The sequence below is a fragment of the Grampus griseus genome (genome assembly GCF_964374135.1).
Source record: "Grampus griseus genome assembly, chromosome: 6".
NCBI classification, from domain to species: domain Eukaryota; kingdom Metazoa; phylum Chordata; class Mammalia; order Artiodactyla; family Delphinidae; genus Grampus; species Grampus griseus.
Genome location: NC_139000.1, coordinates 35,550,605 through 35,570,532, shown reverse-complemented (window position 1 = coordinate 35,570,532; position 19,928 = coordinate 35,550,605). Strand labels below are relative to the sequence as shown.

General features: G+C 45.0%; 1 protein-coding gene across 8 annotated transcripts in view; it reads right to left on the bottom strand.

The window, feature by feature from the left end:
- Positions 1-19,928, bottom strand: part of PAX5 (paired box 5) — a gene marked incomplete at both ends in the record, with an annotated part of 184,414 nt that overhangs the window by 154,948 nt on the left and 9,538 nt on the right. For 7 of the 8 annotated variants that reach the window (XM_082657339.1, XM_082657341.1, XM_082657342.1 and 4 more), the window contains 3 exons: positions 3,190-3,254; positions 10,645-10,842; positions 16,012-16,177. In XM_082657339.1, coding sequence (XP_082513465.1) covers positions 3,190-3,254; positions 10,645-10,842; positions 16,012-16,177 — 429 coding nt within the window. The remainder of the gene's footprint in view (positions 1-3,189; positions 3,255-10,644; positions 10,843-16,011; positions 16,178-19,928) is intronic. The other variant, XM_082657346.1, reaches the window with a different exon arrangement.

The window sequence follows — 19,928 nt, the reverse complement described above, 5'->3', positions numbered from 1 at the left end:
GCTGAGGACACTCGCCACAGGGCAGCGGCCAAACCTGGGCCGTTAGAGCAGCCCCGAAGAGAACTGACACTACAGAAGGGACCACGGGCACCAGTTCAAACCCCAGCCTGTCCAAGGATGCAGGAAGCAGGCGGATGGAGCAGAGAAACGGGGGAGCTGGGGCCCACCACCAGCCAGTGCTAGAAACGACCTACTCGTCAGTCAGGCTCACTCCCTACTTACAAATCCATCCATCCACGCAGACATAAATATCTGCACACTCATACACAGAGCCAGCAAAGCACCAAATGCAGACTATCTGTCTTTTTATAGTTCCTCGCTGTCTTTTCTCCTTCCACTTTACCTGGATTTTAATATTTTATATTAATTATATAATATTAATATACTATATGTTATATATATATTGATTTATAATAATGATAATTTTTTCTGAGAACTTACTCTGTGCCAGGCATTCAGGCATCATCTCATTTAATTCTGAGAACAAACTTATAAGTTAGGTCACTGGAGAGGTAAGGGAACCAAGGCTCAGAGAAGGTAAGTGACTTGCCCAAAGTCACACAGCTAATAAGATGCAGAGTGGTGACTGGAACCCAAGAACTAAAGTCAACCCCTATAGTAATCTGCTCCTCACTAATGAATAATGAAAAACAATAATATGCTTCACATTCATAAAGTGCTTTTCATTTGATGCTTGCAATAACCAAGAGTGCTATTATTCATCCGCATTCATCAGGTGAGGAAACTGAGCCTCCACACAGCAAAGTGATTGGCTCAAAGTCATCTAGCTAACAAGCCGTAGCACCAGGGCTCAGCCTTGGTTCTACTGACTTAAAGTCTAGATTTCTTCTGCCCAGAAATGTGGGTTGGTGACTTATTGTGACTGAGACCAGGTATCTAAGTTCCTAAAAATAAGAATGGGGGAGGGGAGGTTTGTGCAAGTTTCACATTAACTCCTGGCCCCAGAATCCAAGGGGGAGACCTGTCGGTCATCAGGGTCCTCTCAAGCTGTGCAGCTGAATTTCCATTTCTGGGCTGTGGGAATTCTTCCTTGGTTCATTAAAACCTACAGACCAATCTCAGACACATTTCCTTCGGCTATAACTAGCTGGAGGCAGGTGGAGCTGCTTTTGACTCTAAAGTGTAGGAAATTACTAGAAATGGTGGTGATTGGTTGAGAAGCTGTTTGTTGCTTTCCTTGGAGCACATCCAGCTCTTGCTCCTACAGACCTAAAGGGAGCAGTGCCTTTCTTCTCATATTTGAGTTTGATTTTAGATCTTCCTTAGGAGACACAGAAGTAGAAATCGTTAACTTCTCTTTTCCTTCACCAGATGAAGCTCCTCAAAATAGATTTATGCAAATCTCACAACCTTTTCTGTGTTAAGGTGCAAAGAACAGAGGAAGAAAGAATCTCACCAGTCATTCGGTACTTTAAACAACCACCACATATAACCACGGCTCACCACGTTGCTGACAGAGCCGATGACACGTGTTTCAACATTTTGTAATCACCCGGCTAAAAGACTCAGGTTTCAATTCTGGCTCCGCCTCTTACTGGCCATGTGACCTTGGGCTAGTTATTTCATCTCTCTAGAGCTTCCATTTCCTTACTCCTCAGTAAGTTAATAAATTATAAGGGGCTGTACACAAATAAGATATGGATTTTATACACATTTCTGAGATAAGGCATTCTGCTGACTGTCAAATGTAGTTATTCCTCTTACCCAATTGAAAGAATATTATCAGTTACCCTAAGTTTGATATTCCTTTGCTATGTGACCTGAAATAAAGCTGCAAATGAAATCCCAGCCACAAACACTTCCCCAGAAAGCTCTCCTTAACCCTCTCCACTCCAGCTCAACAAAGCTGATCTTTCCCTCCCTTCTGCTCCCACAGCACCCTGTACTTTCTTCTTGAGCCTAATCTCAGTGTTTTGCAGACTTCTCCTTGTTATTTTCCCCCATTAGACCGAGAAGCCCTTGAGAAGGGGGATTTTGTCCTACCTTCCTTATAACATTAGTCTCCACCACCACGGGCTGCATAGCAGGGGCTTAGCAAACGCTTTTTGGATGGATTACTAAATGAAGAATTATTTTATGGAAGGGAAGAATTCTGTCTTACCTTTATTCAAAGAAGCAACCGTGAAGAATCAGAGACCTCAGAGAGCACTGGGTTTGTGCCCCTTGCTCCACAAATGGGGAAACTGAGGCTCACAGAGGTGAAGGGGCTTAACACAGTTCACTGGTTGACTTAATGACAGAGCTGGAACTATAAGCCAGGCCTCTGCCTGTCCCCCATCACCATGGGGAGTTCAAGTTTTCAGTCAAAGAAGGAGCAACAAAGGGTACACAATCTTTGTGTAATTAAGGTGTGATTAAGTGGAATTGACAGGGCCTGTGGCAGCCAGAACCGTCAGAGGCTTGCTGAATGGTGGCCCGCTTTCTTATAGTAAAATAAGCTTTCCCCCAACTAACCAGAGGTGTTTCCTTTATCCAAAGTGGAGAAATCATACACCTTGTGTAGACACACGTCACTTTCATCTCACGATCTTTGCAGGGAAGGGAAGGCAAGGGAAACTTCTGAACTCCTGGGTAGTAGGAAATATGACTCTTCTCCTTACGAGTCATGGTCACTCTCAGACTTCACCCATGAGTGTCAGAAACCCCACTGGCAGCCCTTGACAGTTCACGGAGCACATGAGATCGAAGCAAGAGAGAGAGAGAAAGAAAGTTTGGGAAGTTTTGCCACATCTTCACTCAAGAGTGCAAGTGCACAAAGAATTGTAGAAGGGCTGGTTGATAGAAGAAAAAAACACATTCAAAACTACTTACTGACTAATGATGCAGAAAATGTTATGAATAAGTATCCCTTTCTTGATTTATTACTTTAATTATCTGACATTCTATAGACCCCCATTAGTGGATTTTTTTTTTTTTGGCTTAGATTTCAATTTTCTGTCTCATGGTGAAAGCTATTTATCATAATAATCAGTAAAATTCAAAACCTTTTAGCAGTATTTATAAAATTCATTTACCAGGTTCAGCCCTTGGAGAATGACAAAGAAGGCGCATTAGTACGTGTGCCGAAGTGTTTTATGCAGAATTATCTGTCCATAAGAATGATTAAAAGTTCTTTAGAGTATTTGGAGCCCATTAGATTTTTAAATTTTTTTTAAAAGTTCTTCTTACCTATGCTGTGACTGGAAGCTGGGACCGGCTGGTTGGGCGGCTGCTGTACTTTTGTCCGGATGATCCTGTGAACAGTTGGGAAAAAAAATAAATGGCTATTTACCATGATGGAGGAGAAGAGATCTCAACTAGCGATGCCAGAAACCCATATCCAGCTGGGTCGTGGGCCAAGCTGGGGCAGAAGTGGGGGCGGATTATGAACCCAGGTCCCGAGTTGGGGGTTTGGAAGAATTATAGATTAGTTCCAACTCAGCCCCTACCTCCCTGGGTGTCTTTGGGTAACTTGCACCCCTCTCTGGCCCTCAAGTGCCTCTTCTGTAGGAAGAGATTGATGCGTTAATATTACAAAGAGGCATCCCATTCTTGGAGCAGCTTCAGCTCCATAAGGAACTCACTGAGTGGGTTAGAAAGTTCCATCCCTTTCCTGGACCTCAACCTCCCATCTGTGGAGTGAAGGCACTGAACCAGGTGACCTCCCTGTCCCCTGGCAGCTCTCACACTCTGGTTTCTCTGCCTTAGAGAGCCACAGGAAAAATAACATCCCTGCCCATCAGAAATTATCAAGGGGGTAGGGGGAGGGATGTGAATGTTGCTACAAAACTAGAAAGGGTTAAAGTGCTGCCAGGAGAGGCCTGGCCTGGCTTGGCTTTGCTAAGAGGAAGCCTGAATTATACAAAACAGTGGAAGGCTCTATGGGGCTGGGACCCAGGGCTGTCCTGGACTGTCTTTCCAGAGACCTTGCTTCAGTTCTAATATGAACTGGATTGTGACCCTGGGCAAGTCCATTCCATTGAAGGCCTTGGTACAATGAGGGAGTTGGAACAGACCAATCTTTGCTTACTTTAAGTAATCAAATCCTTTTTGGAAAAAAAAAAAATCTTATGGAAAAGTCCATTGTATATAAAGGATAATAGCAGCAGTGCCTTCCCCTTGCTACCTGGCAGCTCTGATGTCCTTCTGCAGAAACTTGGGCTCTGAGAAGCTTAGTTTGTAACTTTCCAGCTGGGACAACATGTGAGGCCTCCATGAGACCTCAAGCCCGATGCATCGTACAGCAGCTGACCAGGGCCAGACCAAAAGTCCCTTTTGGGCCTGCAAGAAAGTTCCTTCCCTGGCACTTGGGAGAAGGATAGGTGGTAATAAAATGTGCAATTTCTTTGGAAAAGTTCTATTCCAGTCTCCAACTATGACCTTCTCCGGACGCGCAGGCCCAGCAGCCATGGCTCACGGGCCCAGCCACTTCGCGGCATGTGGGATCTTCCCGGACTGGGGCACGATCCCGCGTCCCCTGCATCGGTAGGCTGACTCTCAACCACTGCGCCACCAGGGAAGCCCCAACTATGACCTTTTAAAATAACATTTATTAGAGTTTTTCCTAATTATGAAAGTACTTTGTGTTCATTGTAGACTATTTGGACAACAGGTATAAAGAAGACATCTAAAAACACATTTTGGTATATTTCCTTTATGGTAGCATTTCTGTGCATATTTGGAAATATCCATTTCTTCTTAACAAAATCAGGATTAAACCATGTATACAGTTTTCTGTCCTGCTCTTTTCCCTCAGCATTATATAAGGAGCTTTTTCACATTTCAGACCATTCTTTCTGGAAGCTCTTTTCAAGCTGCACTGCTTGTGCACAGGGAAACGGAGAACAGAAGTGTCTCCTGAACTTCATTGGGCCGGGGCCCCTGACCTCTGTGATCTCACAGCTCAGTGCTGGGCACCGAGGGTGCTCAGTATCCTCAGCTGATAGCCTGGAATGGATGTTTCTGTTCACACCACAGCCTAGCCACAGGCCCTCTGGAGCCATGGCCACTTGAGCTCAGCATAGGGCCTTTTGCCATTTTCTGATGAGTCAGCATATGTGCTGCCCCAAATATACTGAGCATTTATTTGTTTTCTCCAATATTCAAATAATTTATTTTGACTAAGAAAACATGGAGCGTATTAAAAAAGACCTGGGATTGAGGCAGTCTTTTTGACTACCTGGAATTAAGCTAGCATCTGACCTAATTTTGGATTTTTGTGTGGGTCACCTTCTCTGTATACATGTATGTGTGTCTACAGAGATATAGCTAGATGTGTGAATATACGGATATGCCAGATTTAAATATAGTTTGTCTATATTATGGTTTATGTACATACAAACATATGGTAAAATATTAATAGATTGTAACTATTTCCTGTTGAAGTCCTGTATAAAGTCCTAACTTTTCAAAGCATTGTCTTGCCATTAACTTTCTACGTAAGCAAAGAAAATTATGTTTTCCTTATTTTTCTTTAAAAATATTTATAAGTCATTGGTAAAACATTATCAATTTTTATAAAGCATTGACAGGCAGCTGCAGCGGCGTGAACAGGCTCCGGATCCGGACTTCTAGCGTTTGAATCCCAGTTTTGCAATTTGCCAGCTGTATAATGTTGGGTGAATTACTTACCCCTCTGTACCTCAATTTCTTCATCTGCAAAATGAAGCTAAGAATCATTCCCGCCTCATAGGGTTATTACAAGGATTAAATTAATTAAGTACGTAGAACAGTGGCTGCTGCATAGTAAATTCTCGATAAATGTTAGCTGTTGTTATTTTCACTGTTATCTTCATAAAGATTAATGACTAGCTTCAACCTTTAAAGATTCATATTTTCCACAAATGCCTTAAAAACACATGGGATCCCCCTGGGAGCTGGGGAGGGGAAGGTAGCCAACCCCATACCCTATTTTAAGGCTGTAGTGGGGCTTTCCTTTATAAGGAAGACTTGAATCTTAGGGAACCCTCCAAACCCATCCCCAGAGATAGAAATTTTGCCCATCTGCTTGTAGCAGCTGCCAAGCAAAGAACAAAGAGCATCATTTTCCATTGAGAAGAAATGGGAGTGGGAAGAACAAGACTATAATTGAATCATAACAATTCTAAAAAAATTAAAAATTAAAAAATTAACATCAGGACTCATCACAATAAGAGCCATGCTCTGGACCAGTTCTAAACCAGAGACATTCAGAGCTAATTGACAGTCAGCGCTAAGAGGTGCAACCTTTACTTTGCTGAGCATTAGCACGACCTTGGATGCCATAGGATCATCCTAGATGGTCCAATGGAGAAGGAAGCTCAGCAGTCAAAGAATTCCTATAAATGAGGAAACTAAAGCCCAGAGTGCTCAGATGACCTGCCCAAGGTCCCACAGCAAGTCAGCTCCCATGCCCGAGCACTTTTCTTTGAGCCACATTCAAAGGAAGCAGTCCCTCTGCTAAATACTGCCTGTATGAGGCATAAAGCCCATTTGGATTCAAAATCCATCTAGAGTCCGAAGATTCAAAGTCCGAGGAACGTTAGACATTACAGGTATTTGTAAGGATCCCTTTTCAACATCACCCCCGCTGCTTTGAAAGGCTAGGTCTTCTCACCCGCACCCCAGCCACCACCTCCCCTACACCATATACAAAATTCCACTGAAAGAGAAAATCGTGGGGCCTTAGGAAAAGAAATGGGGCTATAAGACTGAAAGAACTACCCACGTCTACCTCACTGATCAAACTGCCATAATACAGTAAGAATCCTGGGCCATCAGCTGTGTTAAGAATCCAGAAACCAAGAGACCAACTAGGCCAAGCTGGGAGAGAATCCACAGGTGACACTCACACCTGCGCTGATGCAGAGAACAAAGAGGGAAGGGATGAACGAGCCCAGAAGGCTTGTTGCCCAAGTCAGGATGAAGAGCAGGGTTTACAAATGGTCATCCCCAGGCCACATCCATCCCTGGACAAGTTTTGTTTGGCCTGCACAGTATATTTATTTTCATTTGAATTAGTTGCCAGTATTGGTAAGTTGGTAGCGTTTACATAAATACGTGGATTTCTAGCTTCTCTTGAAAAATCAGAACACCCAGAATACTGGCCCCGCATCCTCACAGGACAACCACTGGTTGGTACTAAATAGAGCTGCCACTCTAAGCTGGGAATGTCACTCGGCCCCTGGTGTAGAGCCTCGGGACTGGAACAGACGAAGAAGGAAGACTCCGTTCCACCCGGTGTTGGGGTCAGCTCTAAGACAGTCACCTCCAACTGTCTCAGGCTGGCTGGATTCCAAGAGCCTTCATGCAGGTTGTGCAACACTCCAGCATGTATTTGTCCTTAAGAAGCCACATAAACATGATGCTTTGTGTCCCAGGGAATCTCCCACAAGCCTAGCAGAACTGGTTCAGTGTTGCTTCACCCCATGTCAGTCATGGTTTCCCAGGCAGGATCCCCAGAAGGCAGCAGGAAGGCACACACTTCTGGGGGGGAAGGTGGAGAGGGCCCTGTGGCCACCAGAGTAGCTATAGATCCAGACACCCTTCCCTCCCTAGATGTCTGAAGTATTGGAATAGTGAGACGTTGCCTCCCGGGGAAGCAGGGGCTGGGAGAGGGAGCTATGGACCCTCTTACACAACATTTGCAAGACAGTCATTTAGAAGCTGCATCTGTTTGAATGCAGTGGGATCTTTATATGGAAAATAAAACTGTGCGCTGGGATGGCTCAGGCTTTGTGGGTGCGGGGTTGGGGGGTGGATGCAGCAACTCAAGACTGTTCCACACTTAGTTTATTTGCACTGCGCAGTCTGTTGCTAAAGACACCAAAGAGCTCTCACTGAAGAATGTGGTGAGGAACCAGAGACTGCTCCCGGGAGGAGCCCCAGAGAGGAGCACAGGAAAGGGCTATAGATCACAGAGGAAGCCTGCAGACAGGCAGCAAAACGTACAGGCTGTGAGGCTCAGGAATGGAATGGGGATGCAGTAGGGATGGCTGTTTGCCCTTCCTTGTCTCTCTCCTCACAGATCTTCAGTTCTGTCCTGCTAGAGTCCTACTGGAGAGTGGTGGAAAGAAACATCCCTTCTCTTACCATCAGGGAACCTGGGCTCTACTCCCACCTCTAGCTCAAAATCATTGTTCCTGTGCACTCCCCATCTGGGCCTTAGTTTCTATACCTGTCACAGGAGAGAGTTAAGCTTTGAGGGCTGTAGGAGACCACAGATGTGGCAGCACCTTAGAGGTACAGCCGGTGGAGCCACCGGGCCACCGTTATGGCCTGGGACACCCAGGAGGCCCCTGAGGCTAGCCATGGCCCCAGCAACTAGCAGTCTGACCCTCCACACAGCACAACTCTGGGCACAAAGCATCAGTTGAGCCATGATTTCCCTGGACACTCTTTCAAGTACCCCCTTCATAGCCTTCACCACATCTGTAATCACTGTGCTATATTTGCTTCATATGTTTCTTTCAAATCACTTACTTTTTGACTTAGACTTATTTTATAAAGCAGTATTAGTTCTTTACCATAAATGAGGGGGATAGTTCATAAAGTTCACACTCACTGGTTTCAAGTGCTAGTTCTATTTTTCTAAAGTACATTAAAATAACTTCATCACAAAACAGTTTTTCTCCTTGTATGACAGAAGATAGAAGTTGGGGCCCTGAAAGTGATTTATGCTTGTCCCGCAAAGGCATTTTCTCACTGACATTAGTTGTCACTGTTTAAAGATATAGAGATTTCATATACACAAACGTACAAATACATGCACACACAAGTCCTAGTTTCTGGCTCCTCTGTAAGAACGGAAAAAATATCTGGCTGCCACCAGGCCCACGTTCCTGGCAGCTTTCAGCTACAGCCGAGAGGCAACTGCCCCTTCAGTAGAGCTTGTGTTCCTAGTTTGCCACAGACCGACCTTCCCCTGTTGCCTTATGCCTGGGCCACTTCCCTTGTTGCATCATCTGTCTGACCCCATATTGGCATTAAGGTTTGTGACCCCCACGGGCAACCTGAGGTATCTTTCAAACCACACGTGTAACCTAGATTGAAAAATCTCGGGGCCTCCAGAGCCTGACCACCAGTTTGCTAGAGGCTCCTCTGCAGAGCAGGCTGACTACTCCTTCACTGATCTCAGCAGAGCAGTCCTCACTCCATGTTAGGGCTTTTGGAGACACAGGTAGGCAGAAAAGTCACGTTGCTTTGTGTCATGGAAATCTTTCAAAGAGCTGGAAGTAGGGGACTCAGAAAGCACATGAAGCCATCCATAAGCAAGAAAAGAACAGGAGTGATGCCCCTCAAACCCACCACAATAATTGCTACCTCTCCAGCAATTCTGTACCTATGGTGGGCTGTCCAGACTTCTCAGTGAAGGCCAGAGTCCCTCCCTGGACAAGAAGCCCCTCTAGAACAGAGACTAAGAGACCATATGCCTGATTCCCCTCTCTCTTCGTAGCACCTTGAAGGATGTCAGAGCCAAAGTAAAGGTTTGCTGAGAGAAGAAACAAAAAACAGGCTAATGTTTTATGAAATAGCAGGACTCCAAACACCAACACGGAAAATCACACAGTGATTCTGTGCATTTGAGTCATCACAGAAGGAACAATGTCAGGACCAGAAGGGGAGCTGGTCTGATCACCTCAGTTGCTGGGGGTGAGGGATCCCCTATGCCCAGACAGGCTCTGCACTGACAAGAGCAGGGCGTGGCCTTGGAGAAATGGGAACTGTTCAGGTTTTCAGTCTGCTGGCTTCCTTTTTCTTTGTGGGTTTTAGAGAACAATCAATCATTTCTGTCATCTCACAACTTCATCCTTGACTTTATGGGTTTCAATGGAGTTGAGACAGTACCATCTACGGTAGAAAACTTTCCTTCAGGAATTCAGTTTTGAAGCTCTGAGAGCTCTGTTGGATGCACTCTGGACCAGACTGGAAAAAAGAAGGAGCTCCCAAGAAGATCCCCAGCCTGGTACTCATGGTATTTCTCTGGATCTTTCTCCCCACCGGTGAGATTCGGGGCAACTGGGGAGAGGGCAACCCCCTAACTCCACAGCATCTTAGCATCCTGGATGTCACTCTTGGAAATCACAGACCCATATCAGCACCACCAAAGTCCTGGGCTCTCAGAGAGAGGAATAGCTTTGTCAAGGTCACACTGAGTTTGTGGCAGAGCTGGCACAGGAGCTAAAATCTCTCAAGTGCAAGTCCAGGCTCTGTTCCCCACACTCAATAGCTCAAACTCTGCGCAAACTGGAGGCTGGGATTTTCCTCCTGGGAAGCCCTGAGGTGGGCCAGTGCCAACCTTGAGGATGGGCTCGCAAGGAAGTGACATTTGTGAAGGCCTAACAGGACAATTCACTGTGTGGTGCTTCACATGCGGAGGCAAGTGGTGAAGGGAGTGATGGAAATGACTCTGGGCTCAGAAGAATCTGCAGCAGCCAGAGTGTTGGCATAGCCTCCTCTCCCTGGGCTTAGGACGCCTGCCCACTTTGGAGAGAAGACAGGGTGATAGAGCGATCCATTCAGCCCCGTTAGCATCCCTCCTGTCTGATAACCCCTATGGAGACTTGGTGAAAGGAGAGACCGGATCTTCAGGAAAGGCACATGCAGAGCCCCCAGTATCCCCACCCAACCCAGACCCCTAGCCTCCCACAGGCACCAGCCCCTCACCTGTTGATGGAACTGACGCTGGGCACCGTGTCATTGTCACACACCCGTTCCGCCAGCAGCCGGTCCCTGATCTCCCAGGCAAACATGGTGGGATTTTGGCGTTTATACTCAGCGATTTTTTCCACCACTTTGGGTGTGGCAACCTTTGGTTTGGATCCTCCAATTACCCCAGGCTTGATGCTCCCCGTCTCATAATACCTAGGACCCAAGGAGAGAGGAGCTTAGCCATGAGAGACCTGGAAAATGGGTGTTGGTAACAAAATAATGGATTATTCTGTCCAGGAAACGTCCAGACCTGTGCTGTCCAGTACGTACCCACTAGCCATATGTGGCTTTTGAACATTTAAAATGTGGCTTGTTTGAATTGAGATGTGCTATAAGTATCAGATACACACCAGGTTTTCAAAACTTAGTACAAAAAAAAGTAAAAATCTCATTAATGATTTTTCTATTGGTTACCTATTGAAATGATCATCTTTTTAATATATTGGGTTAAATAAGCTATAGAATTAAAATTAATTGTACCTCTTTCTTTTTCCTTTTCTAATGTACTATACTACTAGAAAATTTTAAATATCATGCATGGCTCACATTACATTTCTATTGGACAGCGCTGGTCGGAATGCTCTGCATTAATTAATTAGTTAATTAATTAATTAATTCTGTCACATTTATCTACCATTGACAGTTTACAGAAATCTTTCAAGTTGGTTTTCCCCTTTGATCCCCACAACACTTCTAAAGCACATAATTTTGAATTTCTAAAGCACAAAATTCAGTTTTGAATGACTGAATGAGTGAACGAATAAACAAATAGGTCTCCATCTACAGATATAAACAGAGATCCATAGAGGTTAAATGGCTTGCCCGGGCTCACCCAAGACCCAGTGGCCAAACTAGGACTGTGGCCCAGCCTCCTGAGCTACAATTTCCCCAGAAAGCTGCCCTGTGCCTTTAATTTGCCAGCTCTCCCATCCCCTAGCAGACTCATTCTGTGAAACTGTCCCCCAAAGTGCAACTTCTTTTTCCATAAGAGATAAACAAGAACCCTGGTGTAAAATTACAAAGAGTGTTGGATTCCAGAATTAGCTAGAAATATGAGTTACGTATAAGTCAAAACCCAAGCAATCAGAAAAACAAACAAACAAAAACACCCAACCACAAGTCACCGCAGCTCTTCCAGGGACCGCCCCTGAGGTAAATCACTGTTTCCAAGGACATTTCCATGCTATCAGCTCTTCCTTGTTAATGCAAATAGGATGTCAGAGTTTTACAGTAAAACCGAGACCAGGGAAAAGAATGCCATGAAAGAATATTTCAGGGGAAAAAAATTACTTGATTCCTTTTCTGAATCTGAGCCTTCACTGGACGTCTCTCTCAACATTGACAGAGGAATTCTTGACTTCCTCTTGCAAAGATTATCTTGCAGTTGAAAAAATTTTTTAATGAAAAAGACATTTTAGAAATTGCTGGAAAATTTTAAACCTAACAAAAGTTTATAATAGGTAAGGGAAAGCGGTGATTCTCCCATGTGATGGGTGGGAAAGGTAACCCAGAACAATGACTGGTTACATTTAAAGAGATGCTTCTCAGCTTGGGTAAGACTGGTTACGGCCAAGTTAGTGAACATTCTAGAAACAGATGAAATAATTTGGGACCAGTGATGTGGATGCACAAATTCTGTTTTTCACTAAGAAGAGTGAGTCATGTACAAATTTGGACCATAAAGCAAAACTCAATCTGTGCTCTTTCATTCTCTAATTGCTAAAAATTTGTTATTAGTCACAAATAGGTTTTAGAAATATCCAAGAAAATACTCTTTTGCCAAAAGTCTAAAAAAAGTATCTAAATCAAAGCACACAGCAATCTCTGCAGATTTGGCAGATCCTTTCAACTTTACAATAGAAAAATATCTGTTACTATCAACACAACAACTCACTATTTAGTCAGAGTGCCTTAAAGTTTACAGAGTCTTCCTTGAATTATCTTCATCCTCACACCAATCCTGAGAGGCCAGCATGGTTTTATAGAAGGGAAAACCGATGATCAGAAGATCAAGTACCTTGCCCAACTCCCTTCTGGAACTTAGAAGCAGTCCTGGGCTTTCAAACCTGATTCTGAATCCAGTGCTCTTTGCACTAGAACAAACTGCTGCTTTAGTTGTAAAAATTAAAATAATACTAATACTACTAATAATGATCCCATGCAATTGTAGAGAGCTTTACTGTTTACCAGGCATTTCCATATGCATCTTGTCATTCACTCACTTAATCGACAGTCACAGAGGGTCTGTTAGGACAAAGCACTATCTTGGTGCAGGGGTTCAGACACACAGACAACCCTGCGCTCAAATATATTAGCTGAATGGGACTGCAGTATTCATGTAGAAACTCTGAGAGGGTGGCAGGATGAAATCTCACCCCCCAGCACTTGTCCTGCTTGTATGGCTGTGGATGGCAGTGCCCATGGCTCTCCATCCATCCCACCTTAACACGGCCAACCATAGGAGGCTATGGTCTTGATACAAGAGGTCTCTGTCTTCCTTTCGACTGACACATGGGCCAGGCACTTAGAAGGTAGCCCTGTCACTCCAGAAAACCCCAACTGGCAACTGTGTCAGACTAAACAACCACCCTTTCATCTCAGCAAAACAGGCACGCAGCACTTTGGCTTATACACAATAAGACGAACAATAGCCACTAACACACAGTGCAGTTCGGCGCAAAGAACATTAATTTGAGAGTAAAGAGGTGTAGGTGCCAGTCAGTGGCTCTAATACTAACTCGCTGTGTGACCTTGACCAGCTCAACCTCTCTGGGCCTCAGTTATCCCATTTATATAATAAGGGGAGGATGTTCGCCCTGCCTACCTTGCAGGGCTGTTGTGAAGACAGAAATGCAGAATGGTTAAGAAAAAGCTTTGTAAAACATAAAGAGCACGTGTTGCGGATTAAAATCCTCTGAGTGTTTACTACTGTGTAACATACGACCCAATTCCAAATGGCCTGAACCTCCCAGCCAGGCTCCAGTGAAAGAAGACAACAGCCCAGCTTTCTGGGTGGATTTAAATGCCACCGGGCTGTGCCCCTCGAGCCCCTCCAGAGCCTTGAGCTCTGTGGACTGAATGCCCATACTCCTGGCAGACCACCACCTTTCCGAGATGACTCTGCCTGCCCCAGGGACCCTGCCTGCCTTGCCATACAGCCTCTGAAAGCCACAGCCACCACACACCACACGCTCTCGACAATCTGTCACCCTGTGTGTGCCCATCAAATTCTTCGGTGACCAAAAAAAAAAAATCAGTGGATGGAACAACCCCAGTTCAGAAATTCCCAGTCACACTGTTTTAGGGCTGAACTTGTTTCTTAAAAGGCAGTTCTAATTAGAGTGACATTTTGTCCACTGTGGTTCTTAGTTATGAAAATAATGAGCTATGAAATTCCAATTTATTGTTGACAACTTAAACGGCCAGGCACCCGAGCGGCGCGTAACTTCCGAGTGCCACTCTACCTAGTGACAAATCTATTCCGGGCCGCGGGAGGCTGCCGGCTGGGCTTGGGAGGGTCACTGTCTCTCTCCTTCAGTCCCCCAGGGAAGATGTGGAGGGCTCCCGGGCACCAGAACGTGAGGACCCGGCATCTGGATGTCCCCTCTGAGAAGGGCTCAGCATCTTGCCCTGAGAAGATTTCAAATAGCAAGCAAAATGTCGGCTCAGCAAAGACATCTCAGCAAAAACAAAGGAAGGGCCTCTTTTTTCTCTTTCTCTCTACCTCCGTACAATGAGAAGGCTTCCCAAGAAGATATCTAAGATTCACTCAGAGATGGTCTAAAATATTTTTCTTTTCTCTCTCTATCTTGTCTTCATTTCTCTTTCTGTTTCTCTCTCTTTATAAATCAGTCCATTTCTTTTCTGTTTTGTTTTTTCTTTCTCTTTATCTCCCTCTCCTCTAGTTTTTTTTCTTTTTCCTTCGACTTTCACTCTCATCCTCCTGCCTAAAATCACCATCTAACAAAAACACCACGCTGATGTCCTGACCTTCTCCTTGAACTCGGGCTGGGGCTCGTTTGCTGCTGAGTACTAAACAGGAGTGGAGTGCACAGCCTCCATGGCTAGAGTGACCTGGGACGGGCAGGGGCATAAGGAATAAACAGGGGGATATGGTCTCTAAAGGGGCTGCCATACCCCTGGCCCTGAAACCTCTTCTCTCGGCCTCCAGCAAGTCTCCTCAAGGTTAAATACTGTTGTTCCCTCCATCTGAGAGGATGTCTTAAATTCCAGCCGATGGAAGGGAAAGAGTAAGCAGAAAATCACAATGGCACTGACATACTTCAAAATATTTATTTTCTATTCAGGCGCCTGTTCTCAAACCGTAACGCAAGCTACAGGCCAAAGGTTGTTTTCTGACCTGGCAAGAGAAATCCTGAGAGAGCATTGACAGCTAAACCCGAGAATGTTCCTGGCTGCCAGGGCAGACCTATAACAACTTCACATGCCTGGAAACACACTTGCGGCTTTGGTTTGGGAGTACCGTGAGATGCAGATGGTCTTGGAGTTCTTAAGGCCTCTTCCCAGCCCGAGTGCTGGCTGACTGGCTAGATGGACCTGAATCAGTCACTTCGCCCTGTAGATTTGTCTCCTCATCTCAAAACAAGCTTCCCTGGACCATCTCACCCGAGAAAAAAAAACAGGCGCATTAAGAGGCTGCAGAGCCCTCTGGGAGAATTGGCATTGTTAGTATTTTGCTTGCAGCAAATCGCCGGGTCAAGTGGCACCTTTCAAATGTCAGATTTGAGAGTTAGTGTTTGTTTGGGTTTTTTTTTTTTCCCCTTCTCTAATTTCATATATATTTAGGATGCCTGTCACTATGAAGGAAACAAAACATACAGAAGGAAAACACTACAGCCCAAAATAATAAGGTAGATGATAACCCAAAACTGAAAATGACAGCTGACTTTTAAAAATGGAATGTGCTTTTTGAAAACATTAAAATGAAACATTGAAGTCTGGTTATGTGATTTTATAACTTGTAGATTTTCCACCCAGCCCTGCTAAGGCCCTGAGCTCACCAAAGATGTGAAGGGAAATTCCCAAGAACCTCTTACTTCTGGGTTCTTTGGAATAATTCACCAGGTTTTCAGAAAACATGTCACCCTCTTATCTGAGTCACCCCGTTCCACAACAGGAGTTTCCTGGGGCTACTTTGAATTGAATGGCCTCAAAAGGGCTTTGCAAACTCCAAAGTGCTATGCATGTGAGAGAAGCGCCACCATGATTCTCACTATGACACTGCCACATTGGACAGCTTCTGGGTCATGTTTTAGGTCATTATTTGAAAAATCAAGGGAAGCCTGAAGCGTCTGCCTTTACCTGCCAAGGATTTTGCTGACACAACCATGGCTGACTCGAAGCTGCCTGGAGATGTCGCAGGGCCTGACACCTTGATGAGCAAGTTCCACTATCCTTTGGCGGACTACATCTGGGAGTGGCCGTCCATTCACAAAAACCCCCCCAAGCTGATTCACTCCTCCATGTCCTGAAACAGATCAGAAACAAAAGGCAAGAGAAAGGGTGGTTAGAACCAGTCACACAGGAGCAGAAACACTGCTTTGAGTACCCAGAGTCCCTCTGATCAGAAATGGCTACGGGCTGGCTATCTTGAGCCTGGGGTCTGATCATGCAGGCTACATGAACACCTCAGATTGCTTTTTAAAATTAACCTTAGCCTTTGTCCATCTTCAGCCAGTCATTTGGGCTATTGATAGCAAGCATCTCCATACTATGTTTCCTTTAGTTACTAGCATTTTCTTTATAATTTTTTTTAACAATGGAATATATGAAGACCTCAAACTATACCAGGGACAGAACTTATTATATACATGATGCTGAGGTCTAAGATAGATCCTAGGGAGAAAATACATTTCCAAATGCATAAAATTTAAAGAGATTTTTTAAAATGAAACTCTTTCCTTTTAACAAATATCTTTAAAAGTGAAAAGGACTGCTCTAATAAAGCTAGATCTCAGGGGGGGAAAATACTTTTTAAATCAGCAATCTGATTCAAGGGCTAAGGACTTTAAAAAACATTTTTTTTTAATAGTATCTGCAGATTACTGAGACAAAACCCAACCATTGCCATGATAAAAACCCTTTCTTTAAGAAGGTGCAACTCATACCTCAATAAAGATGGGGAAAAAAATACACAAAAAAGGTGAGGCTGACATGCAGACTTGACCACTGTACCCTCTTAGAGCACACGAAAGAAATGAGTCAAAGGATCACATTTCACTCTAGTGTATCAGGATTTGTTATAAAGGAGTTTCCCTGGAATTTTTGGATTGTTTTGCAATCAACAAGCAGCTTTAAGTTGGTTCAGGGGAAATAAAGAAGCTGGAGAAGGCTTCTGAGTCCCAGGTTTTACAAGGGCTCTGGGATGGATTTTAAGTAAAAAGAGCTCGGGAAAGTATCTCCTGCACCCAAAAAGCTCCCTTCTCTTACATTAAGGTCCATCTGGAGGGGAACAGGGATCTAAGTAAATGAAGAGCCAAACCAGTAAACACAGAGTGATCCAGTGTAGCAACACCATTGACCTCGTAGCTGTTAATCAGCCACTAACTGACATCACTGAGGACTGTCAAAAGCCAGAAGCCAAGTCCAAGCATTCACCAATGCTGCTGGCAGCTCAGAGGTCAAGGAGGGGGAAATCTCCTCCTAAACTGGGACTTGACAGGGACTTGACTGTACCAGGGAAGCCAGGGCATCTCAGAGGTCACACACACACACACACTCCAACTCTAAAACATAAGGTAGCCACCTCATCTCAGCTATTCCCCCCCAGCACTCAACTACTATCCGTGTTCATGAACAGTATCTGAAATAGAGGGGGAAACACTACCCATAACATAACCTATTTCCTAAAAACTGCCAAAGCTATTCACTGAAGTTTACCATGAGAGTCCAAATTGAATATTTCCCCAAATTTTCAAGTTCAGGTTGATTTCAAGGGGGAAAAAAACCCATTTTATAGGTGACGACAGTACTTAATTCTAGTTCTAAGCTGAATTTCTTTTTTGATTTTTAAAATGAGCTTTAAACAGTTTTAATTGTTCTAAAACACTCCAGACATAAGAAAAAGGAAAACCATCTCGAATAGAATTTTACAGTTAAGAACACAACTACATAGTTCATCTAAAACAAAAAGACTGCAGCCACCCCTAGTCAAGGGGCTTAAGAAAGCTTTGTTCTGGGGTTGGGAGCACCTAATAAAAAAGAGTTATATGGATCTTTCAATAATAGGCTGGATTTAAGAGGCAAGTAAATTGAAAATTGGTACAAGCTTATCTGAGAGGACAAAAAGGAAGCTAAAAGCACCTAGCACACTTTTGAGATAACCTACTAGTCCAGGCATTGGAGCCATCTGTAACGGCCTGTTCCCTATACTACTGGCAATTTAAATTTTCTGCCCAAAACACAGTGGCAAACTTCAGAGGACTTAAATTCCAAAAGCAGTCCTGCAGGACATTTGTGAGCTTTGAGGACTGTTTGTATCATGGAAAAAAACCTAAGGGTCAGACACTCTAGGTGACAGCAGGTCCCCACACCCTCTAGTCTTGACCTCAAAGGCCAGGCTACCAATGCTCTTGCAGAGTCTGATCCACATATCCACAGCTGACACCAGACCCAGGATGACCTGGGGGTCCCCTATGTCCCTCAACTTCCTGGAAAGGCCCCCAAACCCACTTGGCCCTCTGCCTCTCTCCCAGTCCTATCTATTAGAGCATGTCAAGGGTGGTGGGTTGGTGATTTAAAACTGGAGTCTGAGAAGGCAAGGTCTCTCACTTACCCCAAGACTGGAAAGAAGTGAAACCAGAAACCCGAGAGAAGTGAGACAAGAGGACAGGGAAAGAAATCAGGAAAAGAAATGTGAGGGCAAGTGTACAAAGAGCGGGAACTCAATGAAATGAGACACACAGCAAGGAGAGAGAGCCTGGAAGGGAAGCCTCAGGTTAGAAATGAAGAGGAGGAGAAAAAGGAATGGATTGGCCAGAACGGGGAGAAGAGAAAGGAAAGAAAGGTAAATGTGGTGTACAGTGGGAGGCAATAAGAGAGAAGAGAAAAACGGAGGAAGCCTAGCATGGGGGCATTTGGAAGACAGGGGACATCTGTGGAGGGGACCTTTGTTTTCTGGGGCCCCCCAGCTCCAGCCCTTCACTTCTTCAGAGAAGCCAAGTCCCATCCTCTACTTCCTATGGACTCCAGCTGAGTGAGGGTTCATCATGTGGGAGGTGCTGGAGGGGAAGACATGGACTCAGCTACACTTTTCAGGGCCAAGTAGAATTTACAGAGAGACTGACAGAGAGACAGATGCAAACAAATCAAGGCAAAGACCAGGAAACAGACAGGCAGATACAAAAGAAACACAACCCCGCCTCCATAGGGCAAACAGAGCAGGATTTGGAGGAGGGGAGGGCAGGGGAGAAGGGTTGAATTGCAGATGCCCCTGGGGCCTTCGTGGCTCTGGTCTGGAAGGGGCTGGACTCCACAGATGCTCCTCAGGCCCTGATAAGGACATGCTGCCCACCAGGGTCCCCCTGTCCACAGCCCCAAAGACCACACCTGGGCATAGCATCTTGGGGAGAAGGTCTGTGCTGACTCAGTGGTAGATTCAACTCCAGGATCCACAGGGTCATTGAAATTCCCCCTATTGACATCAGAGAGGATGAATGAAGGGACACACAAACATGCAAACAGGAACACAGGAAAGGCAGGGATGAAATCTCCTTAATGGACTCTCTGACAGACAGGTGCTGGCACACATGGACAGTGGGGCCATGGATACAGACATAGGTAAACCAGACGGATAGTGCCTTGCACTTGTGTGCAGCCACCCAGATGTCCGCTGCCCACTCTCTGGAATCTGAGTCCCTCTCTCTCCCCTTCTGTGAATCCTCAAAAGACTGCCTCCAGCTTTGTCCATGTGAACTTCCTGTCAGTCCTTTTGTCTGTCTGACCTCAAGATCACACTCTGTAAAATGGGTGTAGCTGAAAGTTTAGAAGACATTGGGGGAGGAGACTGGATATAAAAGTGCTTTATAACTGCTAACTAGCTGGGGGTGGAGGCAACAGAACTCAGAAGCCCATATCCTGGCGATGCCTGCCCCTCCCCCTACACCACCTTCCCACAGAAGCCACCCTCTAGTGGGGGGAGAGGGGAAAGGAGTTGGAGGAAGAAACTGACCAGGGCCAAGAAGGAATATGAGAAGGTGGGACATGGTCTGAGCCCCTAC